At 41.4% G+C, this 19,960-nt stretch overlaps 2 protein-coding genes across 2 annotated transcripts; one reads left to right on the top strand and one right to left on the bottom strand.

Moving 5' to 3' along the window:
* The first annotated feature begins 203 nt into the window (after positions 1 to 203).
* On the top strand, positions 204 to 7,982 carry CNIH1 (cornichon family member 1). Its single transcript, XM_064511848.1, has 5 exons — positions 204 to 354; positions 1,700 to 1,768; positions 5,044 to 5,156; positions 6,087 to 6,230; positions 7,088 to 7,982. The coding sequence occupies exons 1-5, from the start codon at positions 220 to 222 to the stop codon at positions 7,113 to 7,115; spliced, it is 489 nt and encodes a 162-aa protein (XP_064367918.1). The 5' UTR covers positions 204 to 219; the 3' UTR covers positions 7,116 to 7,982.
* A 6,411-nt stretch (positions 7,983 to 14,393) lies between these two features.
* Positions 14,394 to 17,544, bottom strand: CDKN3 (cyclin dependent kinase inhibitor 3). Its single transcript, XM_064511779.1, is given in 4 exon segments — positions 14,394 to 14,619; positions 15,498 to 15,539; positions 16,874 to 16,933; positions 17,537 to 17,544. Coding segments are annotated over 4 exon segments (336 nt in total).
* Positions 17,545 to 19,960: the final 2,416 nt, after the last annotated feature.

The raw sequence follows: 19,960 nt of genomic DNA, 5'->3' as shown, positions 1-19,960 counted from the left end.
GTCAGGCCAAGCCCGCATATGTCATAGTGGCAGAACAGGGTATTAATGTGTTGGGACGAGCCCATGGATGTCCCGTCCGCGTAACCCGGCGTCGCTCCGTCGGGGAAAGCCCGCGCCTGCCGCCCCCGGGCGCGGGACTCGAACCCGCGGCCTCGCCGAGCGCCCGGCAGGGGCCGCTGCGGGGCGGGGGGCCGCTGCGGGGCGGGGCGGCGGCGGTGAATGATCGCGCCCGGCATCCCCCGCGCCGCGCCGCGCTCCCCGGCGGCCGCCGCCATGGCCTTCACCTTCGCCGCCTTCTGCTACATGCTGGCGCTGCTGCTCACCGCCGCCCTCATCTTCTTCGCCATCTGGCATGTGAGTGCGGCCGGCGCGGCCCCCGCGGAGCCGGCCCGGCAGAGCCGCCTCGGGCCGCGCGTTTTCCCGAAATCGCCTTTTTTTTTGTGTGTGTGTGGGGGGGGGGGGGCGGCGGGTCCGTGGGGCGCGGGGCCGCCGGGGCTGAAGGGCGCGGAGCGGAGCCGAGCGCAGCGCGGGGCTGTCCCGAGGCGCGGGGGGGCCCGGGCGTCCCGGCCCGCCTCCGAGACCCCCCCCCCGCACCGGGGCCTGCGAGCGGGGGGGCCCGGCGATGCCCCTCTGCGAAAAAGCACGATTTTGGCGTTATGACAGAAGATCAGTTCGCTTTATCAAGCAGTGCTTCGAGGTGGGGATGCAGTCTCCAAAACAACGGTTTGAAATGTTTCAGCCGTAGCTCAGACTGGCTGCTTATTTAACAGAAATAATCAATATTCTGCTGTCTCCGTGCTTTATATTACGGCTTTGTTTTAGAGGGTTTTCGTCATGGTTGGTTGAGAGTTTTCTGCCCTGAACCGGGCGCAGGGGAGCTGGGAACCTGCCCCAACTCGGCCACGAGGTACCTGCTTCGGGAGCGCCGGGCGGAGGAGGAGGTTGCTCTTGGCCCTGCTTCAACCTTCTCAGTTACCCTTTTAAAAAGCACTTTTTATTTTAATACCAACCCTGTCCCATAGACATATTTGAGTTTATAGTGAATATAAATGATCCCTATCCTGATAGTGTGTTGGTCTTTCTCGAGACTTTTTTTTTTAATGTTTGATATGGCATTTGTTTTGTAGAAAGGACTTAAAGATACCACCGTGAAATAAAATTAAAGTCTTTTTGTATAAGAGCTCCATCATATAAAAAAAAAGGTAGCACATATGCACTTGTGTGGATGCATCTTCTGGCCGTGTAAGCGGGGTCGGCAGCGAGACAAGACATCTGGCTGCTTTTAAGGTCGTTCTCGCCACTGATGAGCTGACCGGGGCGTCGAGGCTCGCGGCGTTCGAGCTCCGGGACTGAGGAGGTAGCGAGGGGGCTCAGACGCTGCCGAAATGGAGGTGGGGAACTTGCTGCTTGCAGGTGACAGCGTGCAAGTGAGGGAGGCCAAAAGGTAGAGCGAGGCGAGAGGCAGCATCCCCCTGATGTCTACAGCACCTTCTGCTCTCTTATTTCTTGAACCCACTTCAAATTGCGTCTCACCTCGTGGGTTTGTGGCAATGGCCTGTTCGCGGAGAAGAAACTGTGTTCCTGAATGCCATGGCGGCACTTGAAGGCTGTGGCTCTGTACCAATGGGTTATTTTTCACAGATAATATATTTTACTGCTTCTGGATCGAAGACTCATAACTGTTTCAATTTTATTCTAGATTATAGCATTCGACGAACTGAAGACTGACTACAAGAATCCCATAGACCAATGTAATACGCTCAACCCTGTAAGTTGCATGCTAAACGATTTCTTAATACATTTACGTATAGTACTTGTTTTTGGTAGTATCTTGATTTAATCAAAACAGGCAGTAGAGCTGCATTTGGGTCGACAAAACCTAGCTGTCTGATGGAGCTCCTAGGGAGAGCTCTTTATCTGATTATTCTTTACTTTCAACTCGAATATTCAGACTATGATTAATCTGCCGGCGATCTTGTCAGCTGTCGTACTAACATTCTTTCAATCTGCTTTTTACATTTTCGGCACAAAGACAGTTGAAAAGGTCAAAAAGATTAAAAGAGTCAAAATTGCATTAAAGGTGTGTACTGCTTTTTAGTTTAATGTTTTTAATGCCACTTCATTTTGTTAGGAACATTTGTACTACGATTAAGATGTTTTGTTTCTTGTGCTTGTTCATCTGCTTGTTATTTGTCTGTTCAGGTTTATAGCAACTTCATGAATTCCCATATTTTGTGCAAAACAATTTTGCTTGCTTACCCAGTGAAGCGGGGAAAACTGTTACATGCCTATTTTTTACATCCTGTTGATTAGCTGAAGTAACTTCAGATAGAAATAGACAGTATTTTTCAAGCAATATTTATTAAACTGAGATCATAGGAAACTAGTTGTTTTTAAATATTGACCAAGTAAGTTCTGACCTTGCTTGAGGATTTTGATGGGTGTACCGTGAAGGGCCTTATTTTCACTTTTTGTTTTGTGTCCCAGGATCAGGGATATATCTTGGTGTCCGTTTTTGGATGCAACTCTGGCAGTCCTTGATTCGTGAAAAGCATCTGAGCAAACTGTTTGCTTGCATCTGTGGCAGGCCATTAACAAAAGGGAGGCTAATTAAAAAGCATCTTGATAAAGCAGCATCTTCTGCTCGTTTCCCATTGTTCTAATTTTGGCCGCAATGGCCAGACCGAGGCAGAGCACAAGGGCAGCACAGCAGTGCAGCCCAAACTGCGACTTCGCTGTGTTTTGAAGAGCTAAGTAAATTATGCAAATGGCAAATGAATTTGCAGTTGCTGGAGGGGGGGAAGAAAGCGTACATTAAACATGCACCTCGTGCATCAAGAGGGAGCATTATAGCAGGAGAGTGAGTGGGGAGGAGAGGAGCTGATACGCAGAGGCTTGCCTCCTGGGGAGTGAGGTTTGATGCTCGAATAGATGTGCATCTAACAGTTTCCCTTGCTTGGTCTGTTTTACAACCATTTCTGCTACAGTACGGGGGAGGGCAAATTCTCATAACATTTATGCATTATGATCTTATCACAGCCTATAAAGTATTATAATGCGCATGTTTAAAGCAAATATTAACCTTCTGTTAACCCCCATGCATGTAGTGTTTATTTATATGATAGCTTTGTGAAATGAAAATATTTAGTAACTTGATATTTTCAGTTCTTGTGAAAGTAGATGAGACGTTAAGAGTAAAGTTAAGATCCAGACTCTTAACGGAATCTGGTAAATGATACTGGACAAATGTGCGGAAGTGTTGTTTTTCTGTACAAAGAATAAAAAAATTCTGATAATGAGGAGTTGATATACACTGTATATTCTGTAGCAAGACTGGCCTAAAATAGTAACTGCTTAGTATACTGTTGATGTATTCTCTTTCCTGCTCCTGTTACAGGAGTATCTATTCTCAGCGAGGTTCCTTCTTCCTTAGCTTTTGTGATAACTATCATGATAGAGTATGAACTGATTGAGTTAATTTTCCTAGGAAAGTGGAAGGAGTAAGGAAGGAGGATAAAATGCTGTGATAGATTTGTAAGGGGCAGGTATTCTGGTGTGGGTATAGGGTATAAAAAACAAGATAAAGAAAAAATGTGTTTTGAGATGCGTAGTTAACGAGCTTCACAGATTTCATACCTGGTAAACACATTTCAGTGGGCTGCCAAATGCATTGTGTTTTGGGTGGTTAGGGTGCTTTTTTTCCCCCCCCCCCTTTATTATAATTGTCAAGTTGTGAATGGTAAGTATACCAAGAAAGATCTGCAAAAAAAAATACTTGAGACATTTCATTGATGACAGCTCATTTTTGTTGGTGCTGATGCAAGTTTGTTTTGTTTGGTGTTCTTTGTTTAAAGACACAGAATGTAGTAACAGAATAGATGGTGTGAATGTCTGTTTGCTGCTAGTTTTCAGATTTCCAGGAAGGCATTTTTGGTGTTTAAAAGAAGCATCTGCTTAGACAGAATGAAAGAAAATTACAAAACGCTGAATCTTGGATGTAGTCATCCTACACAAATGGTGTCGTGTGTTATGTATTCAAGTGTGCACGCACATATGCATATTTATAGGCATTTAATTTAAATCCTTGATTTAGCAATGGAGTTTTTTTTTCTTGAGAAGTTTTAGTTAGTGATCCTGAGTTGAGGATTCAAAAACTTAGATTTGCTTCTCTCTGAATTGCTTAAGAAAGGAGTAAAGAGTGCCATTTTTGGGTGACTTTATTTTAGAAGATTTTACTCTTGTGGTGGGTGTGAGGTTTTGCTGGCTCTTTGCATGCATTTCATCAACATATCTCTCCATATTAGTCCTTCTAATAACACTAATGCTACCTGGCATTTCATGCTTTCTGCGATTTCATAGTAATGGACAATTAGCTCTGCAGACTTCTGCTGGGAAGCATGATCCCGTAAAGCATGCATGTTAGGTACTTGAAAGGTCTTGTGTGAAGGAAAATGAAACCGGCCAGTCTGCCATAGACTGTACATGCATAGCTGCTGTTATTCCCTCCTATGCTGCAGAAAGCATAGTGCTCCTATTTGTGCGTATCGATGTGCATAACGATGTTACTGCTGATTTTGTTTGATAAAGCTTTGTCTAGGATGTTACATTTTGGTAATAGTTTGAATTTGAAACCTTACATAAGTATTAATACCAGAACAAAGCTTTAAAACAGTGAAACACAAAACATCTGCTATGAGGAGCACGTATCCTACTGATATTTCTGTGTTGCATGAGCAGAAATATCTTGATGCTCTCTTCTGTTATGAGGGTCATGTATAAAATGTGGAAGCTGTTAACAGTGCACTTAGGTAATGGAGGCAATAAAGATTTCTGTAGTTTTCATTTTGTAAAATTTTCTTTTTGGTTAATGAGTATCATGTGAAAACAGCAAAGCATATATTGCTAGTTGTTGTTTTCACTTTCCGCAGTCGTCTTGTTCCTATTAGTGTTTTTAATAATGCTTTTAAACAATAACTTCAAAATAAATTGCACAATGCAGGGTTTGAATAAACAAGACTTGTGACTCATATTTTTCTTTTCCAGCTTGTACTTCCAGAGTACCTCATCCATGCATTCTTCTGTGTTATGTTTCTCTGTGCAGCAGAGTGGCTTACACTGGGTCTCAATATGCCTTTGTTGGCTTATCATATTTGGAGGTAATATTGATGAGTCTGGTATCTCTGTCCTCATGTTAATTGTAACTCATTTTTCTGTTGCAATGCTTCCTGTTAAGTGTTCTCCTGCTTTGGCAAATAAAGATGCTTTCTGATAAGACATTTCTGATGAGAGAAAGCTTTTATCATGGCTATGAAATATGAACCATTCCATTGCTTCCTCTGTAATTTTTTAATTTTGTCCTGCTCTGCAAGAAATGAGTTCTGTTGTACGTGCGTTCAACGCAGCTGAAACATCAAAGGCCTATGAAAACCGCAGTGTCACAGGTCCTTTGAGCCAGTGCGGACTGCTGCTAACGGTTGCAGTCCTGCTTTCCTCCTGCCCCTGAGCCACAGGTGCCCCATTTCTTGCGCTGGTGCTAATGGTGCTGCTGCATCTCTGCAGGGCCTGGCATGGGGAGTGCTCAGAAGGGCGGAGAGAGGACTGGTCCTTTTACTAGCAGCCTGCGTAAAACCAGTTTCACGGTTGTTTTATGTTGCGATAGGCAGCATTCATTTCAGTAGTGATTAGAGACACTAGGGCTATGCGCTGCTCTTCTCCAGCTTTTCCGATTCTTTCATGAGGAATAATACCATTTAACATTTAAATGGAATACCACTTTTCATTTAAAATTAATTGTAAACTTATAAATTTGTCCTGTATCCTCCTGGTGTACCACAAAGTTTAGCATGACTCGAGACTCAGGTAAGCTCTCATGGCACCACATGTGAAAATCCCTGAATAGGCACGTTTAGTTCGGGGCTTTGCACTGCCCTCACGTTCCCGACTCCTTTATGGAGTTTATGGACTGCGCCGCGAGGGACGTGATTCCTTTTCTCGGTTTTGGTATGAACTGGTGGATGGGGGGCAGGAAACAATGTTTTCCTTTGTTGTCGCTGCAAAACCTGTTGCTAATTGTGTATCACTTTCAGGTACATGAGTAGACCTGTGATGAGTGGCCCTGGTCTGTACGATCCTACAACCATCATGAATGCAGATATTTTAGCCTATTGCCAGAAAGAAGGATGGTGCAAATTAGCATTCTACCTTCTGTCATTTTTCTACTATCTATATGGGTAAGTTTTCTTTTTTTTTTCTCTTTCCCATTTAATTTTACTCTGAAACTTTCTGATGGGGCACAGAAGAGAAATTTTTTACATAAAAATATATGATACCAACTTTATTGAAAAATTACCACAATTACCATATATTCTAAAATACAAGTTGTAATTTGGTTTTAATTACTAATTTGAACCTCTGTATATCAAAATTGTTTCAGAAAACCTGACTGGAGACTTGAAAGCTCCAAGCCTTTCTTCTTTTAAGCATAGTTTAGTAAATCCCCAGTATTTTCACTAAGAAGTTGGAATAGTAGTATTTCTAGTGTAAGTGATTATTTTGATGTAAATATGATTTCTGTTGAAGTTAAAGGTAGAAGAATCATTCCAGAAGTGAAAAGGTGTAGGATCCACAAAAGCCAAGGCAAGCTCCAGCTGTACCTCCTTCCCCTCTCAAGCCAAAAGCAAATTTAGCCAGCCTTGTTTCTTGGCATTCACATGTCACACAGAGCACAAGAACCAGTGTGCAGTCCTCCTTCCTCTCTGCGTGCTGTAGTCTTTACAACGTAACTAGAATAGTCAAGGCTTTTAACATGCATTAACGCACTTTATGCAGGACTCCCCATCCTAATGTCACTTGATCTAGTGACAGCTGAGTTTGTTGCATCACTTCATGTCAAATTTTATAATGCCATTATTTTGGTTTTTAAAAAGTCTGGAAATTGTGTGTGTTGGTTTCTCTAAAAACTTCAGTATAGTCGCAATCCATGTGCCTCACACCAGTTTGTTCCTTAGAAGAATATATAAAACTATATAATTAAATATATACAATTAATCAAAAAATTGTATCTTAATATCTTTATTTTATTTTCCAGCATGATATATGTTTTGGTGAGCTCTTAAGAAGACATTCAGCAAACTTTGTTCCAGTTAAGTGCATGCAAAAGCCACAAAACATGGATTCTTTCCAACAAGAACATGTTACCAAGACTAAATACGGAATCTGATGATTGCATTTGCATTAGAAAAAATGATTCCCCTCTTTTTAAAATATTTCCACATTTTATACCTGTGGAAAGACTGTTTTCTTATATTTTACTGGGACAATGAAATTAAAGAGAATTAAATGTAAATTAATATAAAGATTACTGGGTTTTGAAAAGTTTTGACTTTGCACTCCATAAGGAACAGCCATAATCTTCAAGTAGCTATTCATTACTATCCTTAGTATAGTAGGACTTTTTCTTTTTTTAACTGGGCTTTATAGTGGTTCATTTGGACTTGCAAATCCCCACCTAACTATAAATCAGCTGTAGCTGTCAAGTGCTTGAGAAGGACTGAAAGCTTTGCTTATTTTACGTGTAGCTGACTTCAGTCTTAGAAATGAATACATGGACACAATTGCAAAAATAGTAGTTTTTTTATTTTGCTTTTTTTATTTCTATATGGTTAAACTTTTCCTGTATATGCATGACTGAGAGATTTCCTGTATGTTCACCAAACATTAGCCTTGTTTTAGTTTCAAGCATATGTCATTGTGATAGGAGAAGATGAACTGTCCACAAAGGAATGAATTTAAGTGTTTTTTTTTATTTTTAATGTCTGTGTAGTCTTATTAACAAATTGAAAAACATACAACATTTATCAAGTCCAATGGTAAAAGTACTCTTGAGTTTAAGAGTAATACTACAGAACTTTTCAAAGCAGAAATTGAGATTGTGAAACTGCCCTACTGTTCCTTAGTGCAATAAATAAAAAAAATCAAATTCAGAGATGCTTATTTTTACCTGGTGCCTTGTTTTGTTTTTTAAATTGAACAGATACTTGCTGTATTTATCTGCTTATTTTATGATGTATAATTGAATTACCTTTTAAAAATAGAATACAGAATTGAATTATGTCTGGAAAAGGGATGCTTTAATTTTTTTTAATGAATCTGCAGATAAATAGTGGATGAAGTGAGGGAAGACAAAAGCTTCAGATAAACTGGTAATATTGCATTGCAAATTGTTACTGTGAGCACCTGATTAATTTAGGAGTAATAATTAGGAATTTTTTCCATCTACCTAGGCTAGAGAATAATAGCTTTCCAGTTTTGCTAAAACATTTTTGTATAAACTTTATTTGTTTGCTTTGGTACTCTCTGATGTTAGATGCAATAAAGATCACAAGAACAGCTGTACTGCGCTAGACTAGAAATCCATGTAATCCAATCCTGTTGTTTTGGACATTGGTCAATAGCAAGCAGTTGAGGAAAAACAGTATGAAGCAGGGCAGGTATTGAATGATTTTTTTTCACTGAATAGTAGGCAAATATATTTGAAACCTATATGTTACAGATTTTGTGAGCTAGAGGTTATATACATCTTCAACAGCCTTTGAACATCTTTTCTTCTAGTAATTTCGTTGCTCTTTTATAGCACAGGATGAAAGATATATCCTGGGGCAGTTGAATTACTCAGTATGTAAAGAAAACCACTTGTTTGAAACTTTTGTGTAACTTCATTTGGTGACGGCAAGCCCTTATTCTTGAGGCATATTGAAAATTTCACCTTTTTCACCTTTTTTATGCTGGGCATGATTGAATAGATTTTGTCATTTCTCAGTGCTGAGAAGTCTGTTTAACCTCTTCTTGAACAGAAGTCACTCCATAGCTTTGAATATCCAATTTCCTTTTTTAAGCTGGAAGAGACCAGAACCTTTCTCATTATACAAGATTTGGATGCACAGTGGATTTAGAGTGGCGCAGTTTTTTGCCCTCTGCTTCTGAATTCTTGTCTTTTTAATTTTAAATAATGTACTGGGGGTATCAAGCTTATTTATAGAAAATCAGCTGTGATAACTTCAAGTTCTCTTTCCTTAAGTAGTAACAGATAACTGACAGCTTACTCTGGTGTATATAAAATTTTTTCTCACGTTTCTTCTTTGCATTTATTGGCACTTATTTCACTTCCCATTTATTGCCTGGGCATTCAGCATTACAGGATCTTTTTAAATTATTCTGGACTGTTCCAAACAGTTTTGCAACAGTTTCAGGCTTTACCTCACTAACCACATATCTCTGGAACTCTGTGAGGAACCCCTCCACATTGAAAACTGTTTATTCTTATTGTTTAATCCCTTTTTACCAGTTGTTAATTGACAAGAGCATTTTCTTCCTCATGCAATAACAATTTTGGGCTTTTAGCAAAATACTTATCGAAAGGTTTTTTGTAAACTCATGAATATTGTTGTTGCTGGATCATCTTTATTTTTCTGCTGCCTGCCTTCTTCAGAGACCTCTAAGATACATCTTGAGTTTGCATATGCAAAACTAACCAACTCTTTCTAGTGTTTCTGTATTTATTGATTTGTTATGGAAATGAGACTTACTGGCTCATAGCCCTGACATCATTTTGGGTTTCTAAAAAACCCTCTCCTTCCTTTGGTGCTCAGGCTTATTTAAACCAAGTTATACACCAGACTAACTGCTATAGTAATTTTAAAGTTCATATGTTCTTTTATGACTCTTACGATGATGCCATTTGGCCTTCAAAGTCTTTTTTGCTAATGGTTCTCTTTTAAAACTTCTAATATTTCAGTTGGAAGGAATCCCTCACTCTCCTGCTAGTGAAATATTCTAAATTGGGAATTTAAATACCTTTGTATCAGTGATTGTAGCTGAGAATCAAGTTAGCATTTCTGCTATTTGCATGAATTCTTTATGTGAAGGGTTGTCATCTTCTACATCCTGCTGCAAGAACAAAGATGCAGTTTATGCTGGTCTTCCTTTGTTATGCCTGGGACCACTGAGCTTTAATTTAAATGTGGGAACTTTGGTTGTACAGCTCAGTCCACCAAAAACACATAGCCTCTTCAGCTATGCTGAGACTTACTTGCTTTGTTGTGAGGGAAGGGGAGAAAAAGGGGGTCTAAGCTGATGTCAAAACGAAATAGACTGGTTTAGTTCTGAAATAAGAATCAGAATTTTATATCTACATAGACAAATTGCTGAGAAAAACTACCTTCAAATAAGAGAATTTCAGTGGCTTTGTAGTCTGAAGTGAAGAACAAAGAGCTTTAAGATAGGGCTAGTCTTGTTTTCATAAGAATGTTTTCCAGCTATTGTCATGACAATACTTCAATCTGAAGTAATTTATAACTTCTCAGTTATAACTGTCTGAAAGTAGAGCTTTATTAACTTCCCAGAGTTCAGGTGCTCTTTAAAAGAAAGAAAAGCCATCTTCAGAATAGTTTAAAAACAAACTTCCTTGCTCTTCACTTGTTAATACAATACCTTCCATAGTCTTAGATGAAATCTAATAGCATTTACTGAGTTCAAACTGAAATTTTCTTCTGAAGATCACATCCAGCCATGGAATAGCCTTTTCCAGAAAGGCCTAGTATCCTTGGAGATACTCAAAACCTGACTGGACATTGTCATGTGCAACCTGCAGCTACAGCACATATTCTCTTTCTACCTTATGCACATAATGAAGCTGGTAACTTTTAATCACTGATTTGCAGCATTTACCCCCCCCCCCCCCATCCTGAATATGACTTAATACAATGACCTTGTACTGTGGCCTTTTAGAATGAGTTCTTACTAGTTCACAAGGGGCAAGCAATCCAGCAGGAAAGCTTTCGTATCTTTAAAGAAAGTCAAGCACGTTTGAATTTCATTCAAATAGCTCCTGTGATGTATTTTTGCCTAGCTACGTTATCCCAGCATGACCCTCTTTCTTACAGAGGAGGTAGACAAGGAGCTGTGCTTCACCTTCTCCTACACAGTGGAGTAGAAGCCAGCCTATCAGCACTGGAAGTCTAAACTTAGCTGTGATGGAGTTGGAAACTGTTCTGTTTCCTCCCCTTTCCTGCCTTCATGCCCAATTGCTTAAAATGGCGGGGGGGGGGGGGGGGGGGGGAAATCAGTTGCTGCTTTGACAGCCCCATCCACCTTCCATTTGCTAAATACACTGTAGCAGCCCACAGGACATCATTTAAAAAAAGTACCAGTTCAGTGACTTCAGACTTGGATGCTGTCAGTACCAAGTGATGCTAAGCATGAGATAGAAGACATGTAATACTTACTGAACTGAAGACAAGCTCATATGACATGTAGGGCACCAGCAGAACAGTATTTTCACACATTTTTAAGGCAGTGAGTATTAAAGACTGCCAAATAACAGATGAAGATGCTGTACATCTTGTAGGATTCCTCCCTCCATCCCAAACATCTTGCACACAGACCTAAAAGTGAGCAGCTGTGATGCAGCAGTGACTAAGTTATTATAAAGGTCAGGGGTGAGGTGCCTTGTCCAGGCATTTGCTACAGCCATGCAGACAGAGATACACCATGTTGGTGAGAGTTTATCAAAATACAGATCTTAATACTGCATCCTTTGTTGGCAGAGCTACAGCTAGGTTCTCTTGCAAGTCATGTAGATAACTGTATTGTTGAAAAAGCACAATCAGGTTTGTATTGGCTGCTGTATACTTTCAGAACAAACATTATCCATTTTAAAAAGCTATTTGATCCCTCAGGATGAAGAAATATATCCTCTGGTCTGTTTACTTGTTTTTCTTGCACTTACTCCAAACCCTCTGGTATTTCTCACCATCAGACACAGGTTAGATGGATCTTGGCTAGGATCCTATGGTTCCTCATAAAGGGTACACAGGAACTCAAGGTAATTCATGGTCCACAGTATGTGGGTGTTTCAGCTTAAAATTCAAAGCTACTCTATTTGGGTCAACAAGAATATTACTCTCTCCATAATGAGTCCATGATGCAGACTGTTGCCTTTAATTCATGTAATGAAGCACAGCAGTTTGTGGTAAGAGCTCTTACATCAACCCATACATCATTTGGGGTATTAATACATAAGTGTAAATCAGTGGAGGCTGAAAGGGACAGATCATCCACCTCAAGTAGCAGTGAAGGGCTCCCCATTATAGCAATCATGTCTTCTTCTCTTTCAGCCAGTGATGCAAGCTGCTCCCCACCCGCCCTCTCAGTTTGTGGAAGACTAAGTTTTCCAACAATTAGTTTAAACAAGACCTGAGAGCATCTAAAGAGGCTTAGAGCTAGTAAAGAGGGTTGCCTTTAGGCAATCTTTTCTTCTAGGAAACTACACTCTTGTAAACTGATTCAATATCCAGCTTCTCTTTCCTGTACCTAGAGGTTTTTTTTATTTATTTATTTTTTTATTTTTTAAAATCGTAGTGCCTAGGACTCATGTCAACAGAAGTATGTATGCAGAGTAGCTTTAAATACAAATAAATTGTTCAGTAACTTATGCCTCCCTTTGAGTAGGTTTTATTGTCAGTGCTGGGGACACTTCTTAAAGGAAGATGCTGGTACACTGATGTGACAGCTGCAGAAGATGAACACACCAAGCTGGATTTGGAGAAGAATGCAACAAAACCAAAGCAGCAAAATCAAGCAGATGACCATGCTGTGAGTGAAGAGTGTGGGCAACAGAGAATGTAACAATAGTTAGTGAGTTATGAGCAGGGATAAGGAGGAGAAAGCTGCAAGTTACTAATTATAGTGAAGGACAGGCAAGGAGAAACAGTCCTCCTCCTCCCCCTCCCCCTCCCCCCCCCCTTTCCACAGCAGCATTTGGGAGGCAAATTCTGAAGTCTTTCCAACAACGAGTCCCAGAACACCCAGCTAATTCCCTTTGCGTCTTCCAACTGCATTTGCCTCTTGGCAATATCACCACCTCTTCCTTCTAGAGCACATGGAATGACTGATACCCCTTGAAGGAAAGGCATTAAGCTGAAGAAAGAGGCTGAACAATAGGTTCATCTTCTATTTCTCTTGAGAGGACATCCCGGAAAGAGAGAAAAGTGCAATCCCGTCAGTTAGAAGAGACTGAAGTTTGCAGTGAAAGTGGAGAAGGAGTCAGAAACAGTGATGAAAACCATCCTATCAGTTTCACTGAAAGCCTGACCCTCCATCTTCTCACCCATATCTCAGAGCTATACCATGACACACTTGTCACTCACAACAAACAGCCTCCAGAGGCAGTTAATGTTACTACCATTTGATTGCATCCTTCTCTAGAAATGGGCCCCCAAAATATTAACTAGCCTGCTACCTGTAGTGGCAGTCTCCATTGTAACCACACAACCTTCAAACAGATTTTGACTCCTTTAGACAGTGCTGTCTCATGAGAATGGGTTTGTAAAATGGGCTAGTTAATCGGGCAGTTGCCTTCCCCTTCTCAATGCTTGTTGAGACATGAGCATTCAAGGCCACCACAACAGCTGAAAGAGAAAGAAAGTTTGTTTTTAAACAAGCTTTGGAATGCTGTAGTAACCAGAGCTTTACACCTTGATATGAAAATGCAAGGACACAATTCTTGTCTGAAAGTAATCAAGAGGAGCAGCGATACAAGAAAGTTAAAATATGAATTTCTACAGAAATACCTACAGGACTATCTCCCTTTTATTCTTCAGACCCTCATTAACTAGTGTCTTTTAAGAGAAACTGCAATTTTTAAGTTCCCCTTCATGCATGAAAATAAACCCAAAGGCACAAGAGGACAGGAAAGGGCATGACAAAGGACATATCTTGATATTCTGTAGATCTTACTCTAGCTTAAGGCTTCAATAACAAACGTAAGCTAGTGATTGCTGCAAGCTTCTGCATCAGCTGGAAGCCTCAGGATTTCAGTGGAGGTCTGTGCAGTGAGCTGTCAGCAGGAACATTCAGAGAACAAAGATCAGAGAAAGCTCCTTCCCTCTACCATGAGCTCAGCTATCATGATGCCTGAAGAAACAGCTTTAAAACAATTTAAGAGTGAAGTCTGCACGGCTAGAACCCACCGAGGCCCAGAGATACATTATCCTCCCACAACATCTGCTTTAGCTTACAGCTCATGTCATATCTGATATCATCCAACTAGACGAGCAGCAAGGAGTTGTGCGGTGCCATCCAACACACATTTTCAAGGGCTTGCTGGACAGAGCAAGAAAAAAAAAAAAGGAAAAAAAAAAGGAAAATTTGGATCTTACGAAGGACAAGTTAACTCCAGAAAGTACACGAGGTGAGAGAAGCAGCTTTCCACAGCTTGAATTAGTCCTAAAGTACCCAATTGTTATTTGACAGGATTCCACTGCAACTGGCCATGCTTTTGGGGAGAAGTTCTTATCTTTTACATAGAGGTGTGGTGAAAGGGAGGCAACTAAAACCTAGTGTATTACTGTTTTCTGGTTGCTTTCCAGGCAGCTTCTCAGCTCTTCCAGAGTTTTGCAGTGCTTGGCAACGTCAGGAGCATCTCCACCATGAATAGGATAGTGGTGCACAAAGCTCTCATACCGTTGGTAGGCACCTATAAAGCTTGGTACTCAGTACTTTAAGAGCTCTCCTCTGGTACTAAGCACAAATATATCCTGTGTCCCTTAGCTCTTTAGTTCTCTGCCAACAGATTAAGACACTTACAAATAAACAAAAGCCTATCAACCTTAAGTATAAACAGAGCTAAGATTATTAACCAAGCTACTTAGTTAATACTACCATTCTCCTCTTTAATCTTTAGGTTGAGACAGTAGGAGTCAACAATTTTGCTTTGAGCAGCATTTACTTCTACTGAAACACTCCTGCATTTGCTTTCAGGTAACCAAGAGAGGAATTTTCTCACGGGAAAAGGGAGATTACAGATTTGTGACTCATCTTAGTCCCAGCTGTTTTGAAAATGCCCTCTCCTGCACATGGGTTAGCAGAGCTCCTAGTTACTGTGAGAGATACACAGATGCCTACATGGCTCCAGCCTAAAAAAAGCCCTGACTACATAGTATAGTAGTTGATACAGAATCCACATAGAGTGGTATTGCACACTTGCAAGAGACATCCAGTACTTTAACAACAATTATAATATGTTTGCTGTATCTCCAAGCACAGATTTATCAAAGCTTGGATAGACATAGCTGTCAGACATCTTCCCCCCCCCCCGCCCTCCTGCCGGAAAGCTTTACAAAAAACTGCTCTGCATTTTAACATCATTGTATGTTCAGAGGGCAACTAAAACAAAACAAATAAAAACAAAAACACACCCTACCGTAAAAGTATAAATCTGAACACAACAGCACCACTTCTCAAAGTCAAGCCCTGTTTTACATACCTCCCACCTGTATCTTTAGCCCCAAATTAGACAAACAGGAACTCCAGCAGTCTCCAGACTAAGCTGAGGTAAACCTCTAGCCTGTGAGTAGTAACTCATGCTTTCAGTTTACCTGCATGTTTCGTATCCATTGCCAGGAAGTGAGAGGCAGTTATACACTGACCAGATATGAGACTCACCTATACCTTTCTGAAGATTTCTTCTAACATCCTTAAACCTGCAAAAAATTATGAATAAAGTTTACTGTTCTAGGTAAGTGACATTTAAGGAATGACTAGGGGAGTGGGTTGGAAACAAGCATACGAAAAAGGCAAAAAAACCCAAACAAATGTCACTACACACACCCACAGACAGTAAAATTCTTATCTGCAAATAGATTACTAGTGCAAAGGACAGCTTAAATACCATCACCTGCTTAATACTATAATGTGACAGGATTAAAAAAAATGCCCCAGGTTTTAAGCTGTTATGCATTTTTCAAATGCAAAGTTTTGGATTTTATAAACTGAGTTACATTTAAAACATAAATAAAAGGACTGGCTAAAGAGCACCAAAAGTTGTATAGTTGACTGTTAGAAAGTCAGTTTCTCGTTTTCCAATTCTTAGCACAAACCACGTTCAAAAATCCTCCCTATTATTCAGTCATCAGCATATCACAACTTTATTTCTTCCTACCTGCACACTGCATTCTGCAACTCCTACAGAATGCTACGCTATTGAAATTCATGGCTATTGTTTGGTTTGTGACATGCAATTGCTCAAAATATTTGCACCATATCCTCCCTCTCTCTCCCCCACTCCACCTGGTACCCCACAGGCAAACAACCTTTATGCCTGTTGGCTACAGTTGCAGTCATGCATACCTTGGAAACACCCACTCCCTTCTGAAAGGACGGGATCAGAAGGCTGCAAACCAAGAGCTGCACGGGTGGGGCCATGACTACCTTTAGAGTGGGCATTAATCCCAACCTTCCACTTCTCAGGCTTGGCTAATGAAAGTTCAGTAAGTGCTTTAGATAAAGTAGGGAAAGTTCACGCTATCACTACCAGCAGTTCTTATACCTCTTTTGTGACCACAGCAGATTCAGCATGGTTGCAGTTTTGGCAGTTAACAAAAAGCAGTAAAGGGTACGTATTCATTTGTGTATTATGGCAATGGTAAGTAAACACTACTACAACCCAGATGGGTGATGGAGTGCACTATATGAATATCAATACCGAGACTGACCATAGTTTGAGCCTGATGTTTCTTACACGGGAATCATTTACCAGAGCAGTCCTGTCTCACTTATGTTGTTGCTTGTTATAAATAGTGAAATATTTCATTTTTAACTTAACTGACAAGGAAAGACAGCCATTATTCTCTTACCACTTTGCCAGATGACTGCTCATCAAGACATCCTCTAGATTAGCCTTGGTATTTCTTAAACATTTTTTCCAGTTGTAAGTTACAAAACAAGTCACTCCACTAAAGAGAACAAGGGTTTTTGGTTTACCAGGTATTACCGTTCTTCAGCTTCAAACATGCCTGAAAATTTCAGTGATTACTACTTATTTTGAAGGGAACATAGTTCCAGGAACTTAGAAGAGTTGACAGAAGTCAAAGATAACCTAGCAGGAAAGGAAAACAAAACAAAACACCAGAATGAAACATTTTAATCCTTCAAATATAAGTACTAGACAGTCATTTTCAAGGAAAAAGTGAGAAGAGTTATCTACCTATAATTCAATTTTAAGAATCAAGCTTTTGTCACCAAGGATTCTAATATTATTTCTACCAAAAACAAGGGCGTCCAGTGTTCAGTAGTATGCTTCATCACAACACTGTCTCTCCTCCCCTTGATCAGGGATAACAAATCCTTACATTAGCACTAAGACATCTGAGCTAGCAAGACTGTGACTTGTAAACACTTTCAAAAACACATTTGGCACCATATCCAGCAACAGTCCACCAGTACCAACTCAGTGAGTTGCTTTTCATCCACATGTAACAAGGAGAATCCCATGTCTAAGCAACTTAATCATCAGTGCTTCAGCCTGAACTGCTCAGCTGCTTCAAGACCAAGTTCTACACACTCTCAATCTTAGTTTATGGTTCAAATTCTAAGGACAGACACAATTGTGTATCAAAGGTGATTAAGAACTGGCATTGCATTCCAATTTCCAGTAATTACACACAAGCCAAGGTGCAGACAGCACCTGGCACCCCTGTACCACAGCATGACTTCAGCAGACCCTCAAGGATATTGTCAGTGTAACTGTGAGCTTTTCACTCATTTTGGAAGGTTCCCCAGAAGGCCAGAACCCACTACAGGTTCCCTTGGGGCAGATAACTCCCACTTTACAGGAGCAGGATTTAATACAAGCACCTGCGTAGCTTCAAGAGGAGAAAAAAAATCCACTGCCGGCTGCATTTATCTGCTCTAAAACTCATCTCACCAGGAGAGCCAAGGGGGCAGTCTGGTCCTCCAGTGGGCTCCTCATCAGAGGGGCCCACACCGCCAGCCTGTGTCACACAGGGCCACAGCAGAGGGACAAGGAACTCACCTGGGAGCTGCAGCCCACACTGCTGCCCTTAGCACCACCAAGAAGGGCCAGAGCCCCAGCCACACCCGACCCACACTGGCCACGACCAGTTTGAACTGGCCTCACCCCGCTCCCAGGGGTGCGGCACCTCATTGGCCAGGCGCCCCCCTCCCTTCACCCAATGGCACGCTGCCACCCGCCGGCCGCGTGGAAAACCACGCGCGATGGTCTTGCGGCTCCACAAGGGAAGCACTCTGATTGGCGAAAAGCAAAGAAGAGGCGGGCCTTGAAGAAAAAAATCGCCGGCTGCTGGTGACCTTTGTGCTGATTGGCTGGGGGTGGTGGGGCAGGAACGGGCCGTGTCGCGTGGGGCAGGTGCTGTTGAGGGTGGGGTGGGGGAGGGGTGCTGTGAGGAGCGAGGCAGTTGGTGCCTGATCCCCTCCTCGCCCCTGCGTTTCTTTTTAAAGTGTTTCTGACTGAAAAGGGGGTGGAAATAGCTAATATAGTCTAGTCCCTGCACTCCCACTGAATTGCTTCCAAATCCCCTCTGCCCTTTTCTTCTGGGAAGCTGTTCCAGAGATAAGTGTGGAGCTGGAAAGCACCCAGCATAGTTTAAGTACTGCCTAGACACCCTCCGCTCCCATCTTTGATCTCCATCCCTCTCTGGCATGAGGACAGTCTTCTCTCTGCTGGGGTGTGCTTAATGGGGAAATGTTTGAGGGGAAAGGTGACCCCTGCGAAGAAGAGGACCCTTGGGAGAAAGGATCTGCATCCACAATGCTGGTGTCCAGGACTGAGAGACAGGTGAGCTTTCACACGTGACACACGTGGAAGGAGGGATGTTCTGGAATTCAGTGAGCAGGACTGCAGTTTGGCGGCCCCTTGGCTAGAACACGGTTTTACTGAGTGATTTGGGCTGCCTAGGTACAGGGGAGCTTTGAGGGGCTCATAAATGCTCTGCAAGACATTTTGACTGGGAGCTGTCAGAGAAAATAGGATTTTCTAAAAGTAGAACATGGATGCCTGCTCTTTTAATGCACGTAATGTCAAATATTCTGGCATCAGTGGGACATTAAGCTCCTGGGACTGTCAAAACCATGCAGACGTAGAATAACCTTGCTGTTGACATTGGTGCTCATGTGGTTGATTCACAACTCCACCAACACATGGAAGGAGAGCTGAAGATGCCCCTCCTGTATGCTCTTGTTGTGATAGCTCCTGCTGGAAGATTGTGAGGCTTAAAACAAAAAAGCTGTGTCCCCATCCTGCCTTGCCACGTTCCTCTTCTCCGATGTTCCTTGCAAATATGTAGATATGTAGATTTTAGGGATATTGCATGGGCATTTTATCTCCATCTAACTAACTGAAAAGATGGCTCCAGGAAAACAAAGATTCTGATTGCTTGATTTTAAGAGTTAGCCTTTTCCCACACCTAGGACTGTTTTGGTAGCCCTCTTTTGGAGCATTTCTGGTTTATTGAGACAGTAACTCTGGTACATTAATTAACAGAGAAAGTGCATTAATTGATAGTGAGGAATTTTGTTTTAAAAATGGTATTAAAACTTTTTACCATCTATGCTTAGACATTAGTGGGACTATGTGGTGAAGGAGCCAGACACAAATAGTGATTTTGGCATAGAGGATAATGTAGGGTCCTGGAGACTCTCAAAGATGGTGTGTGAAGTCACAAGAATGGCTGCATACAAATTCCTTAAGTTTGAGAGTGGTGGGATTCTCAATAGGATGATTGCAAGCTCTCTAGGTGCACAAGGCTAGAAATACATTTTAGTTCTACATTAGCAACATTTGTTTCTATAGCTGGAGGTGTTAATGAAACCTGCCTGAGAAGTATGGTTGAAGCAAATTGCTTTTGATCACAGGATTTAGGATAGGTTCAGGGAATGAAGGAACAAATGACAAGAGGATCAAGGAGAAGAGCAATTTATTCAAGTCCAGAAGATGACAGCACATGTACAATAATTACATTACTGGTCATCATGGAGAATTAAACCAATGTGGATATAGAGGTTGCTGTCTTAGGCTAAGGTGAGAAGTAGGAAGAAATAAGGCATAAAAATCAAGGCAACACAAAGACAGCTAGCCACCGTACCT

The sequence above is a fragment of the Dromaius novaehollandiae genome, chromosome 5 (genome assembly GCF_036370855.1).
Source record: "Dromaius novaehollandiae isolate bDroNov1 chromosome 5, bDroNov1.hap1, whole genome shotgun sequence".
Taxonomy (NCBI): Eukaryota; Metazoa; Chordata; class Aves; order Casuariiformes; family Dromaiidae; genus Dromaius; species Dromaius novaehollandiae.
The sequence above is the reverse complement of the archived record's forward strand: the minus strand, read 5'-3'. Positions and strand labels throughout refer to the sequence as shown.